Here is a 26,364-nt window from a genome sequence, read left to right as displayed (position 1 = left end):
GTGGCCAAAATCCCTAGAATAATGACCATCCTAAGTAATGGACTTCATGATTACATTCTATATACCACACCAAATTGACTTGATCTAGCCAGTGCCGAAGCTACTTTTGGAAATTTCAACCAACTTCTTTTTCTTGTTCTCATCTTTGGGGAATTTTTTCATAATCACCTTTAAGAGTTTCTTGTCACTAAAAAAACTTAGCTCCATCAATAGACAATCTAGTAACTTTCGCAATTATTTTCTCATTAATATCAAATTTATCCTAAAGAGAGAAATTTTCCCGTCTTTCCAACCCTTGACAAACTTTGCAGTTACATTGGAGTCAAAACAATAAAGGTTTTTGATGAAAGGGGTCGAAACCATGAAGCTTTTCTATGGTTGCATTGTGCTTGATCTCTTTACAATTTAGGGTTTCAATTCTTGTCCTGTCTCCACCCTTCCTCATAGAATCTATAAAAAAAACTAGGCAGAACAAGAAAACCCAAAATGAAGGCACACAAAACAATCTCACACAACACCTAGAAAGCACAAGAGGACCTACAAAAATGATGAATAAAAAACCCCTTAGCTTCTACCAGACTCATACTAAAGGAAAATAACACCAACACATATTGCCTCATCATTAAACCATAGGGGATCAAACACTCTTTGCATGAGTCCTATCATATCTCATCAAGTAGTTAACACCTTCTGGTACACGATCTTTGAGGTGCCAAGTCATTTGCTCTTCTGCACGAATCCCCTCCTTTGCAAAATAATTTGCCACAAAATTAGCTTTTCAGAAATAATGGGCAATATGAAGTTTATTAAAGGATTTTAGAATATCCAAGGTATTATTAATCCTCTTTTCATGGTCCAAGGTAGTTTTTGGAGACTCTTGAGGCATTGAATGATATTATTTGAGTCTCCTTTAACCACACCATCTTGCAATTTAGAAGTTCAACCAATCGTAAGCCATCTATTTTTCGCATTGGGATCTGTAACTCAGATTTTATAACCAATTTTTTGCCTCTTCAGAATTTCTCATTCTCTGTGCCTCAAAAAGTGTACATGATGGTGTCTTTGACGAACATAATGTTGGAAGGTAATCAATGGCTCAAAACACAAATTACAACACATGGAAGCAGTGAATGATGACTATCATTGAATATTGTTGTCCCGATGTGCTCATTCTAGGTAAAGAAACTCGTCCTACGAGGCCTGTACAAGATCGGGATAAGTTTGACAGTGCAACCAAAGAAGTGATCATGCTTGTCAAATTTTCAAGTACTGATATTCGACTGCCACAAGTGCCATCCGACAAGACAACTGCAAAGATGTGTACTATTTTGAATCCATGAGATATTAGATAAGTGCCATGCGTTCTTGTTGAAGAACCAACTATTTTCTATTATGATGGATGAGCATATGTCCTTATAGGAGCATTTGACAAAGATTAAGGACATTTGAGATGAGCTAGAGGCCATTTGTTAGAAAATGGAGGAAGAGGATTTGATAGTAATATCCCTAAAGAGTTTATCTAAATCCTATGAGCACTTCATCAAAATGCTTAACATTATTACAAAAAATGTTGACATAAAAGTTTCTAGACTTGTATACCAAACTTCAATAGGAAGACTATTGCAAACAATAGTTTGGTAGCAGTGCCACTTTGCTCTCCTCAAAACGAGCCTTTGCAACCAAATCCTTTCATACTAATAAAGGCAATTCTCAACTAGCTCAACAGAAAGGCCCCAATTAGTCTAAGGATCATTGGAAGTAGAAGAAAGTTTAGTATCATTATTGCCACAAATATGGTCACTTAATGAAGGATGGTCAGAATCGGATTTCTTCCGAATATTGGAAGTAGAGAGGGTCTTAGCCTAAGGGCAATTTTGTGGATCACTTAGAGAAGAAAAAAATCTGTATTTTGTGCTTTTATGGCAAAATTCCTTAAAAATCAGGTGAAATCTTTTGCTTGGTCCATATACACTAGTGCTTCTTGAAACTTTTCCCTTATCAACGTGATTGGCTCCCAAACTTACTACCTTTCACTGATCCAATCATTTTTGGAGGAGGAGAAGAGTATATTGTTGTCGGCAAGGGCAACGTATAGATATAGTTTGGTGGGATGAATCTCATATTTCTCAATCTATACTACGTTCCTGGTATGGAATTGTGCTATCTAAAAAGTTAGCACCCATGATTGGATGCTTTATTAAGACATATTAGACCCCATTTTGGTGATTTCAACATCTGATGTTTGTTATGCTTGATTTTGGCAAGCTAATTCCTCTTTTATTGCACCTTTTCACTCCTCTTGACACCCCACTTCAGTTTTGGCCTATTCTTCATGAGACATGTTGCCAATGGTGTCATATCCTTAGGGTTTGGGGCCCAAATTCCAACCAAAGCTTGATATTGGGGTTTTAGAAAGAGAAACATTTCCTGTGGTCAGCCTAGATTAATTTGAATCCTAAAGTGATGGATCGAGTATACACTCATGATCTAAAACTTTTGCAATCAAGCTATCAAGATTTTAAAGGAATCAACAAAAATTGGATTCAAGAGTTGAAGGCAAGCATCCAAGATCAATTTTCTGCAAGTCTCCAATTCTTCAAGATTATTCAAGTCAAAGACATTCTTCAATTGAAGCAAGTTTCTCTCCCACGATGGCCAAGTAGAGGAAGCAAGAAGATCCATCCTTCCATCCACCTTCTCTCCCCTTCTTTGCAAGTCACTGTCAAGCATACCTACATTCAACATCTAGGAGTGATATTCATAGATCTATGCATTTATGAGGGCACCCTTGATTCTACATCACATTCCATGGTCAACTCTTCAGATCTCAAGTTCATTCAAGCATCTTCATGGGTATGAGTGATTCCTACATCCATCCATGAGGGCTTATGCAAGGTGAATCAATCATTTGCCTTTTTATGTGCTTAGTTTTATGCAATTTCCTTCCATTTTCATGGTTGATTCCTAAACCAGGGGTTTGATGAAGGCAATTCTTTTTAGACAATCTTTCCTTGTTTTTTTTTGTGTAGGAGAGGATTATGGAGCCATCATAACACATTTGGGCAGTTTGAGAGCAGACAAACGATTTATGAAAATTTTAGAAGAAAATACTAGGGATAAATTGCCATTCGTGTCATGTCCTAGCTACATGTTGCCATTTTTGTCATGCCCCCAACTTTTGGAGCTCAAATTTCAGCCATAGGTTAGATCAGTCTGCATGCTCTTCATCTGATTGAACCTTCCTTTGCACTGGATGGATGTTATAGAACTATCCCTTGCTCGGTTCGATAACAGTATAACAACTCATAATAGGAAGGAACAGATCCAAATACCTTCGTAGCAGATCGTTCTCGCAATTGAAGATTCAGAAGTTGAAGCAAATGTTGAGCCAGCAGGCAGCGCAGTCTTTAACGATTATTGTTTCCGTTTTTGTGGATTTCAGCTCACTATCTGTCTGTATGAGTTTTTAATTTACAGTGTTTTAGTCACTCTCTTAATTAATCAGTTACATTTGCACATTTCATCATTTCCACATTTATTAATCACATATTTTAGAGAAGGATCACTGCCCCACTCAGTGTTTGAGTCTCCTCTTGAACTTCGTGGGCCATCCACCTTCTGAAATGTCCAATTGATGAAAACGAGAAGTAGTTTACCTATCTCTACATGATCGCTTCACTTTTCTTTATGTATACATACTAAACCATCTCTTCATGAGCTAAATTACGTGACATTCTCCTCAGCTTGATGCGTTCTTCAATTTACACAAGTGTTTTATTGTTGATCGTGCAACTCACACTACTATGGCTGTTGGCATTGAGGATCATGGTCTGTACAAACTTGTGGATATAGGTGATTCTCTTGAGCATGCCTTTGTAGCTAAATCTTCTTCCATCAGCAGTCTTTGGCATCAGTGGTATGGCCACCTAGATATTCACTATCTTGCACAACTTGGTAGAAGGATCTAGTTCTCGGTTTAACTGAGATTTAGGCTCAAAATCACTGAGTTTGTGGAGCTTGTCAAGATATAAAGTAGCACAGAATTCCATTCAAGGATTGCGACTCATGGTGAGCCTCAAATGTATTGTAGTTGGTTCATGTTGATGTATGTGATCCAATGAATACGTCTTTTGAAACTGATTTCTGGTATTTATTTCTTTTTGTTGATGATTTCAATCATAAAATGTGGGTGTACTTTCTTAAATAGAAATCAAATGAGTAACTCTATATCAAAAGTTTAATGCTTTTGTAGAAAAAGAGTCAGGCTGTCTCATAGTCTCTCTTAGGTCACATAATGGGGGGAGTTTTGTTCTACCGCTTTCTCTGACTTTTGTGATACACACAACATCAAACAATAGTTAACCACACCTCACCCTCCTTAGCAGAACAACGTTGTTGCACGTCAAAACTGTAATTGAAATGGCTGGGTCAATGTTGGAACACTTGAATGTTCGTAAGAAAATTTGGGCAGAAGCAGTATTTACTACAGCCTATCTCCTTAATCGGTCTCCCAAACAAGCTATTAAGGGGCACACTCTTGAGGAAGCTTGGATTGGTCACAAACCTAGGATTAGTCATCTAGAAGTCTTTGGCTCTTTGTCATATGTTTGGATTCTAGATATCCACTCCAAGTTGGATTCCAAGAGTGAAAAACTTCATAGGGTATAATGACATCCACTAGGCTTATCGGCTTATTTGTGTAGACACTTATTGTTTTATCTTCAGTCACGATGTAATCTTTAATGAAGAATGGGGACCTTTTGTGCTTTCCTTGCCCATGCAGAATTTAAAGATCAACCTTTGAAGGCTACCAATCTGGGTGTCCCTCTTCCATTTGGTTCACTTGATGGGAGGGATGAAGAAAACTCTAAATTCAATGATGCACTACTTGAATTTCCTCTAGATGATGTTCCTTCTATTGAACTTGTTCTAGATTATTTATTCCTCCCGCCTCTAATGTTGGCTCTTGTAGCTCTTTCCAAATGGTTATAAAACTTTGCTCACAGATTGGCCATCTTAATTGAACAACTATCCATTCTATGGTAAGGTTCATTTAATATATTAACCTAGGGGGGCAAACTTGAAATAGTTCTGCATAATAAATGCACCAAGTCCCTATTGAGGCCATGCTAAGTTTTGTTGAAAAGAGAATAATGTAGGAAGATAAATGATGAATGTAAACCTATCTAATTACCATCTACCAAAGCATAAACAACATAAAAACAAACTGCAAAAACTAAGTTCAGGTTTGTTAGGTAGGAAACTACTCTGCCTACTTTGGCTGCAGGAACAAGCACAAGCACTATTTCCGTGTGGCTGTGTAATATCCCCATCCAAATAATAATTACAACTAATAATTAATTAATAAATAAAATAATGATATAACTATTATATTATATTATAATATCAGATAATATACTGCATTATAATAATAATGTTATAGTATGAAATTAAATCAAATAATAATTAAATATTATTATATAATATAATAAAATATATTTCTATATAAGTTGAAGTATATATGATAAGTTAATAATAATAAAATTTATATTAATAATAATATAATATTTTAAAAAAACCTAATACTAATATTAATAATATAATATATGAATTCAATGAAAATACACGTCATTTCTCTTGATATTGTATACAAGACAAGTATTTACTATTAACACAAGCAAGGGGATACGATTTTTTTTATAAACATTCTAACATATAAATTTAAGATAAATTGAATAATGTCTTGATACAAGATATTACAATTGGCATTAGAGCATGATTCTGCCATCCTATGGATGATAATGCAAATTGCATCAGCAGTGAGAAATCACAAATATGACAGATCAAAAAAATAAATAGATATAAAAGGCATAAATGATCAGCATAAGATTTAATATACTGAAAGGCAGTCAACAATCAAATTGGAATAGAACTCGTGCAACATAAATATAGAGAAAAGAGAGCAGATCAAAGATGCACATAAAATATGTATACAAAATTGAAAGGATCAAATGGAGGACATTGAAAGGATCAGAGTATGCATACTATCAAAACTATAAATGTCTGAGTTATTCCAGGAAAATGCCAGGAAAATTCATAAGAGCAGGCCTGACACTACCATGTGAAGATAATTGGAATTCATGGCAGTCAATGTTGGTCAATTCTAGTAATTAATTAAGTTTGAAGTATTGACCTGTACAAGCCATTCAGAATGAACATAAAGACAAGCACGTAGATTCCTATATTCTACATGAATAGAAACTCAACAAATATATTTTGACATTTGTTTTTCAATTGAAGGAGAGAGACCATGTAAGTCGGTGTATTTAAAGGAATTTGTGAGATCATTCATCTAGCCACGCCCTTTATACAAGAATCTTTTGTATAGATTACATCTGTATTCTTGGCTTTCACTATTTCAATGACTTAATTGGCGAACCTAACTATGCAAATAAATACTTTGTGGGAAATTGCTCTGTAATCAAAGAACTACATTGGCTATAGCTTTTCCTGTGTGTGGATGCAGTTTGAGCCAATCAATTTAATTCTATGTGAGATACTAGTTAAAAACGTGAAAAAAAAGCTAATTTAGAGTACTCCAATCAGTAAGGTACTTTCAAGTCACATAAGCAAGTGAGATTCTATGGACACATAGAAAAAGGATATAAAAATATGATATTAGAAAGGTTACGTGGAAGGCGAAGTGAAATAAACAGAGAGATAAGGGCTGATATATATATATATATATATATATATATATATATATATATATATATATATATATATATATATATATACAAAATCCAAACATATTACAAGGGCTCGATCCATTAATGCATGGTCTAACAAAAATTTTGAGCACATATTTAAAGGTGACACTCACACGTGGCCAATGAATGGTGCGATTAGAGAATAAAGGAATTGAATATCAAAACATTGCCATTTAATGAAATAAGAAGTCTGCTATTATATGTTAAGCGGAATATATGAGGAAAGTTTAATATAAAGTGGATGAGGGACATCAAATGACACTAAGGTTTAGAAAGAATAAGAGAGACACTGGGAAAGAGTTATAAAATGGATGAAGGGCATTTCTACCAAAAATGACACATACAAAACAACTCTTTTTCAAAGGGCGAAAGATATTAGTGCCCCATACACTACAGACATTATTGTTATATTTGCTGCCATCGTAGAAGGGTTGCGGAAAGAAAAGGAGATTTAAGGAATATGAAAAAGACCCCTCCTTGACAGTTTCCCAAGCCACACGGCTACAGTGGGACCCATTACCAACTGGAGCAGAAAAAGGTAAAACCAAGGTTGATATATATTTAATTTTTATACATCGTTTTTTTTTTTTTTTTTGTTGGTTGTTTTTTTTTTGTGATCGATAAACGGCCAAGGCCTTGGATCATATATTAAAGAAAGGGATAAAAGATACATAGAATTTCTTCGTTCAAACGGGCACTGGTAGGAAAGAACGGAGAAGAAAACCTCCAGTCTTGCCCGAGACTCATGTCCTATCTTATTACATTACCCTAATTTTTATACATCGTTATATCTCATTTTTGTAAAAATTAAATATTATGTTATGCCAATTCTATAATTGAATATATAAAATGAAGAGTTATGTTATGATAATATATACATACACATTTAGAAACATATATTTGTTATTAGACTAATAACATTAATTTCTAATATAATCATTATAATTATTTATCTCCAATATTATTATTAACTTATACTAAAGAATGGAGTCTCAGATATAATCAAGGAGAGACTCGAGTAATTCCAACCAATCAGTGTATCCCAATAGAGGGTGGTAATCAATGTTCTGTAAATCTTTGTGAAATAGACTTGGACCTGTAAACTTTGAGAGAACACCTATGATGATTGGGTGTCTAAGCAACTTGATTACACTTGAAGCCTCATACTTAAACTTAAAATTAATCTTTGACATTATCATTATTCAAGGCAGATTATACTCTTACCAAGGAGGGTCTTGTTTAAATCCAAGCAATTGGATCTTTGTCCCAAGATAGGGTAGGGGTCAGCAATATGTGATTTTTCGAGATGCAGCCATGGACCTGTAAACTTGAGGGAATCCATTGCAAATTTGGTATCTAGGCAACTTGGGTAACACCTACTAGTCCCTAATTGAGTTGAAATGACAATATGTCTAGATATATAGGAAAGAAAATTACTTGCTATTCATAACTATATATATTGACATTCGTTGTATTCCTATTTGGCTAATAAGAGGAGAGTATGATGTTACCAAGGAGGGACTTGTTTAAATCCAAGCAATTGGATCTTTGTCCCAAGATAGGGCAGGGGTCAGCGATCCGTGATCCCTTGAGGTGCAGGCTAGGACCTATAAACTTTGAGGGGATCCATTGCAAATTGGTATCTAGGCAACTTGGATAACATCTACTCTATCCGTTATTGAGTTGAAATAATAATATGATCGGATATACAAGAATTAATGTTACTTCCAATCCATGACTGCATGTATTGACATCTATTTTATTCCTACATTGATGATAAGAGAAGGCAATGATGTTACCAAGGAGGGGCTTGTTTAAATCCAAGCAATTGTGTCTTTGTCCCAAGATAGGGTAGGGGTCATCGATCCGTAATCCTTTGAGATGCGGACTTGGACCTATAAACTTTGAGGGAATACATTGCAAATTTGGTGTGTAGGTAACTTGGATAACATTAACTCCAATCGTCCATGTGAAGTTGATTTGAGTGTTAAAGGTGAACAACTAATCCTATTGGGAAACATTATAATCAATATTAAGTTTGAAGAGAGAGAAAAAATGTAATTGGGCAAAGGCTTTGCTCTTGATCTTAGTATGAAATTGGCTTCAAATACAGTTTATCATGATTCCTTTGAAACTTATATATCTGTACTGATAAGAACTTTGATTGCATGATTTTATTGAAGAAGTAAAATCAATTTATCAACCTATTTCATTACAAATTATAAATTATAAGGCATTGATAAAGAATGCATGTATTATGTGTCTACATTGTGTCTACTTTGTGTCTTCATGCATCCATGTGTCTACGTTGTGTATGCATCGTGTTTTCATGCATTCGTGTGTTTACTTTGTGTTTTCATGCATTAATATGTATACTCCATAAATTCTTGAGGTGTTATTGCATCCAAATATATGCTTTGCATGTTGAATCTATATGAGAAAGGTTATGTGTACATGATTTTTACTTCAGGACAAGCAAATTTTGAGAGGGGGGAACTGTAATATCCCCATCAAAATAAATATTACCCAACTAATAATTTATTAATAAATAAATAATAAGTAAAATAATTGTATACTATTCTATTATAATCATTTTATAATATCATATAATATACTACTGTTACATAATAATAGTAATGTTATATTATGAAATTAAATTAAAAAATAGTTAAATATAATTATATAAAATTAATATTAATAATATGATAAGTTAATATAAATAATGTTTATATTAATAATAATATTATATTAAAAAACAATAACCTAATACTAATATTAATAATATAATATATGAATTAAATGAAAAGACACGTCTTTTCTCTTGATATTGTATATAAGACAAGTATTAACACAAGCAATGGGATATGGGACTTGTTTATAAACATTCTAAGATATAAATTTAAGATAAATTGAATAATGTCCAGATACAGGACATTAAAGGCTGCAGGAACAGACAAGCGACTGAACAACAACTATAGTAACTGCAAATAGACAACAACATGCAAAAGATCACTCACCAAGTGGGTCCCCTTGGATGAGTGATCCAAGTTCTTCAACACACCATAAACTCTGAATCAACATTGCTTTATTCATATCAGGAAATGATTATACAGTGTTGGAAATCTTAAGAAAACTATATTGCTGAACATAGTTACATTAATCTATCGCTGGCTGATCTATCTCTTGCTATCTATCTTACACCCTTATAGGCTTCAATAGTTTATTTATACTGACTGACTAAGAATTAACTTTCACCTCCAACAAAATAGATGGGTGTAGTCTTTACATTGAAAGAAAAAAAGAGAGGTTATCTCAACAAGGAAGAAATAATCTTATCCTTATCTATGAGAAAGAATATAGGACAACTACTTCCTAGATTTGCTGTTTATTATAACATAACTCACTGCTTCCATCTGAAAATTAGGCAAATCAATTGAGTCTTTAATGCTGTCCTTGGTTCCACTCCCGACTGCATGGCTCAGTCAACAAGCTGGTGAGACTTATTCAATATCTACTGTTCGTTCATCCTTGATGAATTATTCGTGCAACGAAAAGTTAGAAGCACAAAACATGGAGATACATCCGTTCCACATTACATAAATTTATTAAACTTTCAGATTTCATCTATATAGATATATCACATGGCTGCAGGAATCCCATTATGCTTGAAATACTAAAAAATGTGTAAAATAAAGATAACTAAGGTTTAAAACATCAAGTTTCCCATCTAAAAGTATATTAATCCATATGCTGCATGTCTACCAAATACTGCTTTAACAGTCATAAAACTATTAAAGTAAAAGTGTTTAAAACATTTTAAACTCCCATAACAGTTCAAAGCAAAACAAGAGAAATATAGACAAAATGGGCTTTTATTTCAGCCCATCATCTCCTCTACTCCTAGGCACCATTAGTGATCGTCGAGATAAGCTCATTGAGGGTAGATCTTCTAGAAAAAAAAGCAAGCAATAAGTTATTATCAATTTTGCTCTCATGGCCAACATTCATAGTAGTTTTGAGCTTAAAACATATACTAAGGTTAAATGGATTCTTGAGTGAGAAAAGGCTATGGAAGCTAAGCGCCTGGCTTCTGAAGAAGAACACTTGGATTCTTTTTTATGTTCCTCTAGGGGAGAAGCCTAATAGCTGCAACTGGGTGTATAAAGTTAAAGTACAAATTTGATGGAACTCTTAACAAGTACACAGCTCGTCTCGTTGCCAGGGGGTTCTTACAAAAGGAGAGCATACAAGGATACATTTTCTCCTTTTGTCAAAATGAGTACCATACGGCTTGTTCGTGCCTTAACAAGTCAGTTTGGTTGGAAAGTCCATTGGATGGATGTTAAGAGTTCCTTCCTCAACGGTGAGTTGCTAGAAGAAGTTTACAAACCCAACCTCCAAGGTATAAGGTTGTAGGAAAAGAACATCAGGTGGAGATTGGTGAAAGCACTCTATGGCCTAAAACAGGCTCCTCAAGCTTGGCACAGTAAAATTGACAAGTATCTAACAAATAATGGATTTCAAGGGGGTCCATTTGATTCTAATCTGTATGTCAAAAGCATTGGAGGTGATATTCTTCTTCTTCTTGTTAAAATTGATGATTGGATCATTGCTGGTAGTTATGACACTTTTGATCGATCAAATCAAATAGAGTTTGTGTCAATCCTTTGACATGACAGACTTGGGATTTCTGCACTATTATCTAGGTGTTGACATTTGGCAGATGGAAGGTAGATATTCTTATTTCAGTCTAAGTGTGTTTGTAGTCTTCTTAACAAGTTTTGGATGCAAGACTAGAAAGGGCTGAAGCTAACAGCTATATCAGATTCACTTGTGGTGAATGAATCCACATTTAGGCAATTGGTGGGCAGTCTCATCTACCTTACTGTTACTAGGTCCAATCTCAGTTTTGTGAGCTACATTTCATGTTTTGTGACACCCCCCAAGGTTGATTATTGCATAGCAACGAAGTGTGTGTTGTGTCATGTGAAGGGCATTTCAGACTTTGGTCTTCTGTACAACAAAAGTCACAATTTTACAGGCTCAAATTGGGCAAGTTTTGTTGATGACAGAAGGTCAACATCTTGGTATGCTTTCAGATTGGGATATGGTGTAGTCACACTGACTAGCAAGAAGTAGCAAACAACATCTCTGTCCTCCATAGAAGCTAGTTGTTGAGGAACAACTAAGGTAGCTTGTGAGGTAGTTTGGCTTCAGAGGATGCTTTCAGACATGTAAATGTTGCAAGCAAATACTACTTCCCTTTATTGTGACAATGAAGGGATGCTCAAACTTGCCTAGGATCTGGTCTTCCACAAAAGAACCAAGCATGTTGAACTTCATTGTCATTTCATTCGGAAGCTAGATGAAAATTGATCGGTTCAGTTGCTATATGTTCGTACTGTGGATCAAACAAAAAGTATTCTCACCAAGTCTCTAAGCTTGGACAAGCTTGTAAAATTTAGGAGATTAACTTAGTGTAGTTGATAGATTGACCATTAAGGGAGGGTATTAGAATAATATCTTTATTATTTATTATTAATGGTCAATATTGTAACTTAGTGTAAGTAAATATTAGTTTGTTTCTATTTTACAAATGGAAGATAATAGAAACCCCAAGTTTGTAATTCTTTAAATGATTGTCATGAATATATCAAAATGCAAGTGGTAAGCTATTCTCTTCAAAGTTGGCCAAGAAAGGAAGAACCAATTGAACCCCAGGCATAATATTTTGAATTTTGGAGTCTATGACATGCTTGATAAGTAGATAGATATTAAAATATGTTTTCACCTTGCTTTATAGCTCTTCAATATTTTATTTTACAAATGCTGGGTGGCAAAATTGTGGTGGAATGACCCCAATTGTGCAACATTTGCCCTCTGAATTTTATGCTATCCTTGTATTGATTCAGTTGCCATCAACTTTTCACATGAGGATGCTAGCATTTAGTTTATTCAAATATATGCAAACATAGCTTGTCTCTTTTTTTAACTCATTTATTGACTTATTGGCTGCATCCTCTCATTGTATTTTGCTAAAAAAATGCATTTCTAAAAACATTTTAGCAATGTCTAGTTTCTAGAAATCTAAAGAATGATTTTATGGTGGTAATATAAGCTGGCTTCTTTTTGTTTTAGATTTTAGAGTAGATTAAATCATGTAGCCTCCCTTGCAAATTGGAAGAAGGAATTTCCTCATTCATTGTTTTGTTTTGTGTTGTCACAAAAGTGACAAATTAAACACTAACACATTTCAGTCACTTTTGGTGGTCTTCTTACAATGTACATCATATTGACAATACCCAACTTTGATAAATGCCTTTTACTTTGCAAAGAAAAGGCAATCAAATACTTCACATTGTTGCAAATTTCACTTTTGATTAATTCTTTCATTCTAGTAATCAGATACTATTCATTCACCTTTTAGAGCCACATAACTTTTGGAAACTTTGAAAACCTTCATATGTCGAGTGTTCATTTATGAACATCTCTTTGCTGTACTGGTTGCTTTTGATTCTTTACATGTTCCTTACTCACTTTGAATGACAACCTTTCTTTGTTTCTTTTTTCTCTTTTCGCCCTTTTGATGGAAAACTAAATCTGTCTTTGAACCGTGGATTTAGTTGTCATTAGCGCTGCTTTGGTCAAAGCCATCTTCATTCATTGTTGTAAATGATTGTATAAGCTGGTTAGATTTATGAATTTTTCTTTACATGCAAATTATCTATCGTTTTGTGCATATGAAATCATACAAATCATATTTATGATATCATAAATACTTTTTCATTTTTATTTTCTCATGCAGGGAATTTAAACATAGAAAACAACGAGAAAATGGATTTGGTCTCCTTTGGATGAGAACATGTGATCCTTGTGTACACCTTCCATTAAAGGCTTTAAAGAAAGGTAATGCAAAAGCAATTTATGTCTCATAGTTTGAGATAAAGGAAGCACCTAATTTTTTGCTTTTCTTGATAGAGGGTCTAGGCTGAATCTCCATGGTTTTTACTTGATTTGTCTTGACAATTGTATTAGGCTACACACAAAATGTGATCAGTTTATGATTTTCCTATTTGAATCTTATTATTATGAAATAGAGGCGAGGATGGGAAAATGTTAAGAGTGATCATGACATACAAGGAACAAATGTTTAACCATTATGACTAAAAAAGAACACATGCAATATTGCAATCATGCTAGTTCTTTCTTTTTCACGAAAATCATCAACGAGGTTCACCATTAGAGATTATTAATGGTTGCTGGAGTAAATTAATATTTACCTTTAGATTAAGTTTGACATTGGTGTAATTAGTTAGATGTACAAATTTAGTTTTTGGTAGCTATGCAGTAAAATCTACCTATGCACAATTTGTTGTCTATATGCCTGCATTGGAAGGGACATTGGGATGGGCACACTCATTTATTTACTAGATATGTCTATCTTATATCTTCGATGGTTTTCAGTCCAAGGTTGCATACGACCTAAAGCCCATATTCAGTGTTCTTAGCATTCATTTGTGTGTTCATTGTAACCAAAGTGGAGCTTCTTTGTTTCTATTGGTGGTTCGAGATTTTTGGTAGCCAATCGAGTTAGGCTGCTTATTTCCATTGATCTCCATGTAAAATCCTTGGTCAGCTTCCTTTTGAGGTAACACATCTTGTGTTGCAAGCCTGATTTTTTCGCAGATCACTTTTGGGGGAACACATTTTGTGTTGCAAGCCCAATTTTTTTGCAGATCACTTTTGGGGGAACACATTTTGTATTGCAAGACCATTTTTTTCACATATCACTTTCACTGAGCATAACGTGAGTGATCATCATTTGCAGTGAGTGGCTTCCATAGTTTCTGCACAAGCTCATTTCCTTCAGTCGTCATATAGGCAAATTTGATTCCCTGATTTTTTTTATTAACTTTATAAACTGTAAAGTTTGTTGAAAAAAGTATTTTGCTGGGGTTTTTCTCTTGCTATGGGTAAAAAAGAGTTGATGGGCCATGTTGGTACCGCTCCAATGTCTTCTGCATATTGCCTAGTTTAACAAGAGTTGAAATGTGAGTTTAGTCTCACACCTTTCGTCCTCTTCACCTCACATGATACTTGGCTATTCTTGGCGATTTGTCCTCTACCATGGTGATTTTATGGTCTTGTGGTACAAATTGGCATGTGCAATTGCCAATTCATCATTCAATGTCCTTTCTGAACTCCATCCTTTCATACAAGTTAAGTTTTATCATTCTTGTTAGGTTTTGGGAAAATAGGAGCAATTAGTAATATTAAGATAAAGCAGAAATAAGATCAGACAAAAATACAAACAACACAGAAATTTAACATGGTTCACTCAAAATGGGCTACATCCACTAGAGAAATGATGTCCACTTATTGTATTATCTAGTGGAGAGAAAATTAGAATCCGATGATCTTTCACAACACACAACCACTAATTTATCAAGGCTCTTGTGGCGGTTTACAATGTCAGCTTACAAAATTAATCCTAATTCTAATTTTTTTACTAACCCTAACCCAAACTTCGAATTCTGATGAGGGCACATGGCAAGTGTATAGTAGTTGCTTGATCAATTGCCACATACCAACAATTCCGACCTAATCTCCATGCAAATTCCAAAGAATACCTTGATTCTCGACCTAGGTAGTGGACCTACATGAGCCATGTTGTTTGAACACAAGGTGAAATTTTGATCTGCCTTGAAGGCAAAATCCAAACAAGTGTGAATGAAAATCTGACTCCCTTCCAAGGCAAAATCTAAACAAGTTGCTGAAATCTGATCCGGTTTGGTCAAAATTTGAAATGCTTATCAAATTTCTGACTGTTTGTTGAGCAATTTCCGAACAAGTAGTTGATTTCTGACCTACCGTTGGATAAATTCCAAACACTCTTGAAATTTCCAATTTTGTTGTAATGATTAATCCAAACAAGAGGATTCCTATCTGCATAGGGCATTTAATCTTATAAATCACCTGATTGCTGACCTGATTTTGAAAGGATTTTGAATGAACATGATATTTCTGATCATCATCAAGTGTTTTCTACTAAAAATGGTCTCATTTCCTACTTATGTTTTGATCGAAAGTTCTAACCAAGGAAAAAATTCCAATCAGCTTTGAAACCCTTCCACATTATCCAAAACTGCTCTAGGTAAATTCCTAATGAGGTTTGGATTTCCAACCCCTTAAAGGATAAATCTCAAAACATTTAGTGATAAAACTGCCCCAGTTGTAATGAAATTTAAATTTGTCATGGGTTGGCTCATTTGGAGAATTGGATTTGCAAATCCAATTGTTAATTGCTAATAAGGTCGGCCTATTGGGAGGTCATGTTCTAGCTGTTAAATCTTATACAAGGTTGGTCTTGTAAACTCCAAAAGGCGTGTTCTTTTGAAGGAAGCCTATAAAGGCAGGTTGAATGCATTCACTTCAATAACAATTCGATTCAAACCAAAAACAAATCAATTTAGTGTAGAGCATACCAAGGAGAGGCATGCAAACTTGATCTTTTGAGGAGCAAAATCACTTTTATAATGTCATACCAAACCTAAACAATCAGAATACAGATTGAAATTCAGAACTGACTTTGTTGGAATGCTTAAGGTTGGAATCAAGATGTTAGGTATCCAAGGATGTAAGCCATTTGTAACAAGCTGAAAGTGTCGCATAATTTAGTTCCTTTCAAATTATAATCATAAGTTTAACAATTATTCTTGTATAAAACTTCAATTTTAATACAAATATTTCCTCTTGTTTTGCAAAGATTTATGCACGTATGAGGTACATGCGAAGGACAATTTTCAAGATGAAGACGATAATCAAGAGGATGACATTTGGGCTGAGCTTCTTCATGTACAAGAATGATGTTCAATGTTGAGCATTTCATGCATGAAGATGATTAAAACATCAAGGTCAACATGGAAACATCAACAAGACACTTGCAAGCAATTTATCATAAAAGCAAGGAACCAAAAATGAAAGTACAAGTGCAATAGCTTAAGTCAACAACCACACGAAGGGGAACTCAAAGAGCATGAAAAGTGAATAAGTTCTACAATTGAGAAATGTTATCTCAATCTGAATTTCCTTCAAAAACCGATGATCAATAGGAAGGACCTAACATCATGAAAGGAGATCACAACTTCAACAATGTAAAGGAATTGATTATGAGATGATTCGCTTACATTTTGCCTTGCGACATGATTTAGTGCCCCATAAAAAATAATCATTGATACAATGACCAATGTTGTATATCCAAATTTGTTGAAAAGCTTTACCAAGTGTGATGATTGAATTGCAAATATAGCCGTCTTATGGAATAAGGAAGGTTGGGATTCAAATCAGATTTAGAGACATAAATGATTACAAGGGAAGATCCACAAGTTGAAGTCGTGAAGAAGGATCAAGGCCAAGATATTACGAGAAAACAATTCTGAGAACGTTTCAATAAGATTTTTTAAAATGAGGAGGATGAAGAAGTGGAGTTGAAATGAATTAGGGTTGCTTGGGATTTACCAAGCCGTTGATCTTGAATTGATCTAAGCCACTTATTTTACGTGAGGCTTCTATAGAAGGTTGTCTCTTTTCATTTGTAAGGGGAGAGATTTAGTGAAATTGTTGCTAAGATACTGCTAAAGTAATTTCAGTTTCATTGAAGCTTGGTGAATACTTGTGTTATTTTGGAGTGATGCATGGTTTCCTATTTCTCATTTAGATAGAATTTGTTTATGTTAAATAGTTGAATGAAGATTATATTGTTGATTCATGGTCTTTATGTTCATACTTTTGCTACTTGTTGATTGCAAGTCATAGTGCAAGGTTTGGCTGAACTCACTGCAAAGCACTTAACTTTATTGCTTCATGCTCATTGCCTTGCATACTTTATGGTTTTGATGTGTATAAATATTTTGAAAACTATCCACACTCTTAGAAGATAACAACTCTGCGTATCTGTTTAAGTTGGCGGAGTAAGAATTGGTTTGTTTCACCTTATCATCAATAGCCTCTTGCATTTGCAGAGTCATCTTAGATTTCTAAATCCATATCCTTGCTGCTTTCTATTTCAAAATCCTCATCAAAAGTAATTGAAGAGTTTACATTGCCAAATTATTCATCATTTGAAAAGTTTATAGATTTCTATGAATGAATGACATCAGTCCCTTCATGATAACTAGCATATCACATTATTAAATTGAGTTGTGTCCAACACCAAAGAGGGTAATATGCATTGTAAACCTTGGGGTTGCTTTACTTGATTATACAATTTTATGTTGTTCAACATTTGAATCTTCCTTGTTCAAGAGAGGGTAAAATACTTAGTATTTTGTCTTGCTTGTTGGGGTGGTCACGAAACTCGTATCAACAACGTTAAGGATTTGCAAGTTTTGCAATTTTAGACACGTTTTGTCTCATCGCTGCAAGAGAAGGAACAAGGTCATCTTATAATAGTATTGAATTGATTTGATTGGCCCCACATTTGCATAATAACAATTTACATATATTACTTCAAATATAATATATTCATATCTTTTTGGCTCACTCTTGTCTTTCATATATTCTTGATCAAGAGAAATATAAAGCCAAACATGGAGCATGCCGTATTAAAACACAAAGTATACACATGAATATATGTAGACACAAAGCATACCCACAATACACATATTGTTAGATCCTTGTTATTGATCGGAATGTATTCATTGATTCATTGTTTCCCTATAGGATGACAAGATCAATGCTTTGATACCATTTGTAATGCCCCTTTCTTGGACTGGCTTGTAACCTACACTAAATTTTATATATATATATATATATATATAGGAATAAGATGAGATAAGTCTATCTAGGAACCTGCAACCAAATTGAATAATAATATAATTATAATGCATGTAAGACAATTATGTTTAGGGTTAAGAAAGAAATACACTTATAGCACATGATTCTCATGGGTTCAACCATAATGAGGGTGGAGATAGGAAGAATATGATGATGTGCCCTAATTATCCCTAGCTTTAAGCCCAAGAGTGGATACTCTATCTACCTTGGCCTTTTGTGGTCTTAACCATGCTTGTGAGGTGGTGTACATAGTGGAGCTTGTACACTATTACCCTCATTATGCTATCCGTCTCTCATTTTATGATTGTGGAACTCTTTCCTAGTCACCTCAATAACTAACCCATATAGTTACCTCATGCAGTCATTAACAAAGCTCATGAGGTGTTGTACCTAGTGAGGCCTCACTATTCGCCCTACTTGCATTTCCTTTCCTTCCCTAATATGGTTGATTATTGTAGGTGTACGATATTGTCAATTGTATAGACATAAAGATACATTTACTTTCATATGTGAATCTATCCCTTCATACCACAACAATCAAAGGTTATAGGCAACAAAAACATGAGACCCTTCAAAGGGAATAGGCAACAAAAGGTACTAACCCCTCAAACACACCTCAATTTGAAAGAAAGGGCAGATTCTTAGGTAAGGGTACGTGTTTCAATTGTAAAGATAAATGGTTACCAAGATACAACTGTAGCAAAAGAGGCCAAGTATGTACATAGAGGCATTATCAGCTGAAGTATGTGAAGATGAAAGGGGACATTCAAGCAAAAGAAGGTTCTATGAAGAAGACTATGGAACCTTAGCTGCAATCTCAAAAATGTTCAAGAATGCCACCTTTGAAATTCCTAATGTTCTAAGGTACAAAAGCTAACTGCCCTGGTGGATAGCAGGGCAACACACAATTTTATTGATGAAAGATAAGGACGGATTTGGAAGCAGAAGATATTGAGGGCTTTAAGGAAGCTATGGCTGATGGATTTGTACCCCATGTACAAGGAATCCACTGTTGGTTCCCAAATCAACAAATTGGAAAATCCTATGAGCATTCCTAACTGAATCTGGGATTCTCCAACTGATTTGGCCAATGAACAGAAATAATCGTTTGCAATCCTATTTCCCTGCACTTTAGGTTCTGTAGAATAATCCCCAAGTAGAATGCCACACTTGTGAATTTGGTCCAGGCACTCCTTGGAAGCATAACATCCTTGACAGTGTATTCCATAGATATTGGATGCTTCATCTGTGAAGTGGCTCCTTCTAAATCTGGTCCATTGGTGTGAGCAGCATCTAAGGCAGTTGCAAGGATACTCTGGCCCTCTCCCATCCATTTCTCCATGTCTTTTACAGCTTCCTTCTGATTGGCCAATTCAGCCAAGCCTCTGTTACCAACACCCTTGAATTTATCATACTCTGACTCTAGGTCTTCAGTGAACTGTGCATACTTTGAACTGTGCGTGGATCATTATATTCATTTCATCAATGTCATGGATCTTAAAATCAAGTCTGTACCTAATCTTGTTGTGACTAATAAGATTCTCCATGTTCTTGCTGTAAGCATCTCAAAATTGTTCTAGATTATCCTTCACTTTCTCAAATCTCTTGTGCAACTTGAAGGAAGCGATATCAACTCTGACACTATGCATTTGTTTAATCAATTTCTGGCGTTCCCTTTGTAACTCCTCAAATTTCTTTTTCCATTTGGCATTGTTCGGTGCTGGCAGCGTGAGAACAGGCTGTCCACCTCTTTTGAAACCCTCCTCATACATGGCTTTGACTGGTCTCTTTCCCTAAGCACTCTCAACATCTGAGCCCTATTAAACTTAGACAAGTCAACACCCATATTAGCAAAAATAAGATGATACACCTCTCCTACTTGTAGGTTCATCACATGTCCAAATACCTTGTCTACATCAATATTTTTTGGTCTTTACAAATAGTGGATATAATGCCCATAGTAACAGAGCATCTTCATCTGGACCAAACCTTGATCCAATGAAAATATGATTCACTCCTGCAATGCAAAACTTGAATTTCTTGTTATCAGAATGTCGAAAACTATAAAATATTATAGAGGCACTAAAATCCCTACCAGGAAATAGAATAACACCTGCTTTTGTCAACAATTGTGCACCCCTGTGAGGAGTTCTGTTCTCAATTTTGCATTCAATGTCAGCGTTGAGTTTACTTAACAACTCTGCTTCATTTTTGGGTGTAATATACAGGACTGACTCTCTAAGTTTTGTGCCCTTGACATTGAACAAAATGGATTTAAATTCTTTGGATTTCACAAATACATCATCTGACACAAAGGAAAATTATTCATCTAGTCTATTATCCTTATGCACTTCCAATTTGACTACAACCTTATCATTTTTGTTAGGTTCCTCTTCAAAACTTGTGGTACGCAACCGTGATACAACCTGATGGAGCCCTAAAATGTTGGCCTCCATTTGTGAGATAAGGCTGGAGATCAATGTCTCATCTTCAGATCATAACAAGGATTACTCACCTCAAACAAGAGCTTGTTTATGCATTCCTATTTGAACACTATGCAGATGTGAAGTTTGCATGCAGCAGTGACATACACAGAGAATTAATATGTTGAAAAGACATAAACAGCCATATAGAGATGACAGAATGCAATACCTGGTGATGTGCATTCTCATGGCAGACTGTATGAGATATTGTGTGCTTCTAAAGCTATCAGGTCTGGTCCATAAACAAGTGTGTCCCTGAAGGCAGAGTCTTGTGTGTATATTCAAATCAACACTTCATATAACAAAATCAGTGTGGTTGTTAATACTTGTGGCAACAAATAAAGAAAAAATTGACGAATGATAGACTATCATTGGTGGTGACGGTTCCAGTTAATCAAATAATGAGTCCCCACAGTGGACAAATATCTATCCAGCATAGATAAGGGATGGCAAGTCAAGTGACAGATGAATATAATCTATAAAGACATCACGAGGCAGATAGAGAAAAACAAATCTGAATAATCTTAAGGTAGTAGATATTGGGAGACAATGATACCATCATGATGCAGAAGTTCTCATCTCAATAAGAGCTAATAAGGATGGATTTCGCTACCTGCTTGAAAGTCCACTCTTAGCAGCAGTGGATGTAATATGAGGATACTAAGGCAAAGATGAAGACAATTATGACTGAAAAGAGAAAACAAGATAATATGCTGAAAGAAGTATGGCATAAAGCTCCAAATTGACCCCACGCCATAAGGAATGAAAGCTTCAGATGGCACAGACGAGTTCCGCATTGCTATCAACATCGAGGTCTGCAACATTTTAAAAATCCATATCCTCGAGGTCAAGACTCTCTTCAAAGTATTTTCCCAACCCTAAATACGGTGTACGAATTTATCGATATTCATACAGATCAGAATTAATAGAAGAATCTGTGTTGTAAAAGAGAGGTGATGTGCCTGCAAGAAACATGGAGAAACATATTTTGTTCATGGTTGTAAAAGAGATTTTCATGTCGTTTTCGTGACAATGGGTGAGACACCTTGTTGGGCATGCATGGAGCTTGATGACGTTCCTAGTCATTAGAAAATTTTGAGTGCAGAACAATTACTAGCTCGTTGAATCCGAGAAATCTCGATAAGTCATAGAATGGGAAAGACGACACAAACAATAATACCACGCACATGGCAAAATCGAAGGAATAAATGTTTCCGATAATAATCCAGTAGTATTTATACATTTATTGCCTTATTTGATTGCCATGGTTAAAACAAACCATGCGATTATGATAAAATAATAAAGTTAAAGAAAAGTATTTGAAAGGAAAAGGGTGCGATTAATATGTTAATGAAGTATGACTTTTCAAACTCGAAAGGTCACATTCCTTTAAAATGTTGATATATAAATGAAGTCAAAAGCAATGAAGAAAAGACAAGACATATTTGACATTCGAAAAAAGAAACAAGAAATATTTTACTTGTAAGGAGGAATAAGGAGCTTAAATATGGCTGTGTAATATAAATTCATTTATTTAATTTTAATAATAAAATAAACTGTCCTTTGCATATTTTTATTAAAGGCATGGAGATTCAGACTGCGGATGATTTGTCCATTATAATTATCTTTAAAATTCGTAAATAATTTAAATATCAGAGAAGTGGACATGGTCATTTAGCATCTTGAATGTGATCATCATACATATAGTGAAATATCAAATTGTTTTTGTATCTGTGTCTAATTTATCTCCCTACCAAAGGAATTATAGTTTAATTGGACTAATTTAAGATTACATACATATTTGGTTTGTTGCATTTTGATTATTAAATTGTTGACATTATAAGTGCATAAAACTTTATAAAGCTGTAAGTGATAATCTTCATTGTAGTTGATTCTGTTGCCCGGATGAGTAGAGGCACTGGTCTTTTTATTATTGAAGTCAGAAAATCTATAATTTCCTTCTTACAAGCGTCAAATCCATTATTTACAAATATTATACAAAACATTCATTTTTTACCACTCAACATTCAGTTTCATTTTAATTGAGTTCAAGGACTTTTCCAACTGAAGAACTCTCAAAGCTTAAATTCACTTTAGAAAAGCTCTGAACCAAGTGATCCAGTTCGAGGAGGTTTACCCGCCTAGGTGTAGCAGACCCTGAAGTGCAGGGGAATCAAGGTGGTTCTCGTTTGTTTGCCAGAACTGATCACAGAATCCTACTGGAGAAGTAGCAGGCTCTTGGATTTCCAATCTGAGGTTTTGGTAACCAACACAACCTCTTACTCAATAGGTTCATTTTCTCTTGATTTCTCCTGAGAGTCAAGTTGCATCAACTTTTGCATTTTTTTATCTAATTCCCTGTCAAACTTTTCTATAACCTCTAGGGCTTCATCTTTTTCCAAATTTCTAAATATGTCATTGACTAGTATGGCATCATGCAAGTAATCTCCAAGATTTTGCTTCTTTTAAGAATATGGATGTAACCCTTCGGATCAGATTGAATTTATCCAACAAATTTTTAATTACTTCATAAGCTTTTGTTGACACAAAAGTGAAATCTCCAAAACTAAGAGTTCCTGACAAGATTTTCTATAATGTAAATCTCCAAAATGCTGAGTATTAGAAATGCTTAATTTCCTTGCTTTTTGCAAATATGCAATTCTATCTTGCACAATCTTGGGTAACATATATGGGGATTCTTCAAAGCCATTTATCCTGAGGCATGTGAAGTTGAATGAACATACCAATCTGCCATTGGGGATATCATTCATATATTTCACTTGTGTGCGAGATTTGTCATTTGTTGTCATTTGGTGACCATTCTGTATGTTTTCAAATCTTGTCCAATGCACATATGTAATCAAGTACTCTCATTTGAAGATTAATATACTTGTATCGTTGGTGTTCGTGGCTATCTCAAGTTCCTTTTGGTGTGAGATGTGGCGAACAATTGTAAATATATATGTTTACGTGTCTGGCGAATGCCTTGTTTGGCATCCAATTACTATCTTGGCTTTTCTGTATAAACTACTTGATCGTACACCCACCTACCTTTTTCGACCATATGCACATTGCCTCACCATACAATATCACCTTACACTTGCTCTCCATTTGGCTCCGTACATATGTTCCATTTGTTTTGTACACTCATCCACTTCGCCATACTACCTTTCCCCTCTTCCTCGTACACCATCATCATCTCCCTCTATCTCCTTACTCCACTGTACACCCTTGCACCATACGATAGTCTTCTCATCTCCCCCATATGACTCACTCTCCTCCTCCCTCACTCACAATACGACTTACATCCGTATGAATCCAAACACCATTGTACAGCCACACAGAGCATAACCAAATGAGTTACGAACTAACATCGTATGAACAAAGGTATATCTGTATGGCCTCTTCCTAACCGTACGCCATTAGCACACTTGATTTCATAGTATCGGTGTCTGTATTGGAAAGGTACATTACATAAAAGAAGTTAAGGAATAAGAGTGTTTTCGAGCATTTGGTTAAATGGAAAGGTCTACCTATAGGATATGACACTTGGGAAGAGTTTTTTTTTTTATCATTCAAATTAAAAATTGTTAGAAAACAAGTTGTCTCGGCAAGGGTGTATTGTCATGACTCCCATAAGACATTGTTATGCTTCAACTTTCAGGAAGAATAAATTGAAAAAAAAATATATATACTCTTAATGATCTCCCTCATAATTATAATCCAGAAAAGAACTTCCTCATCTGATTGATGATCCGTTCTAATCATAAGAATAATTATCTTTAATCAAATTCTAAGGAACAATGATTCCATGAAAGCCACAATTAGATAAGGGGCAGTGATTTGTTTTGAGGAAATGCCTCATTTATGAAAGATACTGTTCTTATTAAGAGTTGTCACTCGTTGTTCTCTCTCGAGGACTATAATAAGGGAGACCTCTTGGAGAAAGGCATGGAATAGAATCAGATCAGATTAGGAATTAAGGCACAAAGGCAGACAAGAAAATCAGCATAACAAATAAGAAAATAAGGCGCAAAGGCAGACAAGAAAATCAGTATAACAAATAAGAAAATAAAGGAACCTAAATATTAATAGACTATATCTATTATTCCAGCTCTGAATTACAATAGTTAATTATTGCAAGTATATAATTATAAAGATGTATATTGTAATTTATGAATAACCAATATAGGATGATTATATTAAATGAATGTTATAATTATAAACGAATTATAGTCTCCTCGAAATCAAAGTTGCATGGACATGGATACCGCTATAGATATGGCTACTGTATCGGATGCGCATACAGCCATATTGAAGATCCCCATTATGGAAACGGCTGAATATGACATTCACAAAAAACCATACATGTATTGATCACAATGTTCCAAGTTATTAGAATAGATTTTCCTTCTAAAATTTATATAAATATTTAATTGCTGTATACCAAATTGCAAGTTGATTTAACAATTTATACTAATGAAGAAAAGATAGAGTTGCATTGGAAGATATTCCAAATATATGGGTCAGTGAAATAAAAAAAACATCTCATGTCTTCGTCATTTGGTGTGGATTTTATTTATACTAAGAAAAAATTAAACTTGCATGATTGAAGTTTTCTTTAATTAAGCTTAGGAAGATTTACATTATTAAAAAAAAAATCAAATGACATAGTAGTCAGCAAGGTTTTATTATAGGTATGGTATTTGTCATTTGACATCATATCTGATATTGATATATCTGTGCCCTAAGAGGGGCAAAGGTGTATCTGGCTACTTTTCTTGAAATAGTATAATTGGAATGAATTGCAAATAAGTTGTTTTCAGCCTTTCGAGTTCCATTTGAGAAATAATGCTGGAGACTTGATAAAGTATTGTCTGTGTAAAGAGCAATAATGTTTGAGGACAAATACGCCATTCCCAGGCTTCATTCAGTAAGCATTCTCATCAAATCTTTATCCAATATGCAGCTTTGGTACCCCATGATATGTTTAAGATATTGTGATGAAAATGCAACAATTACTTCATCTATTCATATTAAGTCCGAACATTTCAATGATATGTATGCTAGACTAAGGGAGTGCATCTATGAAATTTTATAAGGGTTTTGAATCATATATTGAGGTACACTAAAAGTTAAGATTTGTGCATCTGTAAAATGAAAAGGAATATCAGATATATGGACAGTTGTGTGGAAGAAAATTCTGGAGGGTACACATTAGTAGATTAAGGAAGACTCAATTCGTTGCTTACCGCAGTCAAAGAATTCAAAATATC

General features: G+C 34.6%; 1 protein-coding gene across 2 annotated transcripts in view; it reads left to right on the top strand.

The window, feature by feature from the left end:
• RNEE/G (RNAse E/G-like protein) overlaps positions 1–26,364 on the top strand; it is a 367,518-nt gene that overhangs the window by 10,213 nt on the left and 330,941 nt on the right. For both annotated transcript variants that reach the window (XM_089788092.1, XM_089788093.1), the window contains exon 2: positions 13,576–13,676. In XM_089788092.1, coding sequence (XP_089644218.1) covers positions 13,576–13,676 — 101 coding nt within the window. The remainder of the gene's footprint in view (positions 1–13,575; positions 13,677–26,364) is intronic.

The sequence above is a fragment of the Cupressus sempervirens genome, chromosome 6, assembly GCF_028749045.1.
Source record: "Cupressus sempervirens isolate cs-2001-9-10 chromosome 6, ASM2874904v1, whole genome shotgun sequence".
Lineage (NCBI taxonomy): Eukaryota > Viridiplantae > Streptophyta > Pinopsida > Cupressales > Cupressaceae > Cupressus > Cupressus sempervirens.
Note: the sequence above shows the minus strand (reverse complement) of the source record. Positions and strands in the feature narration are given on the sequence as shown.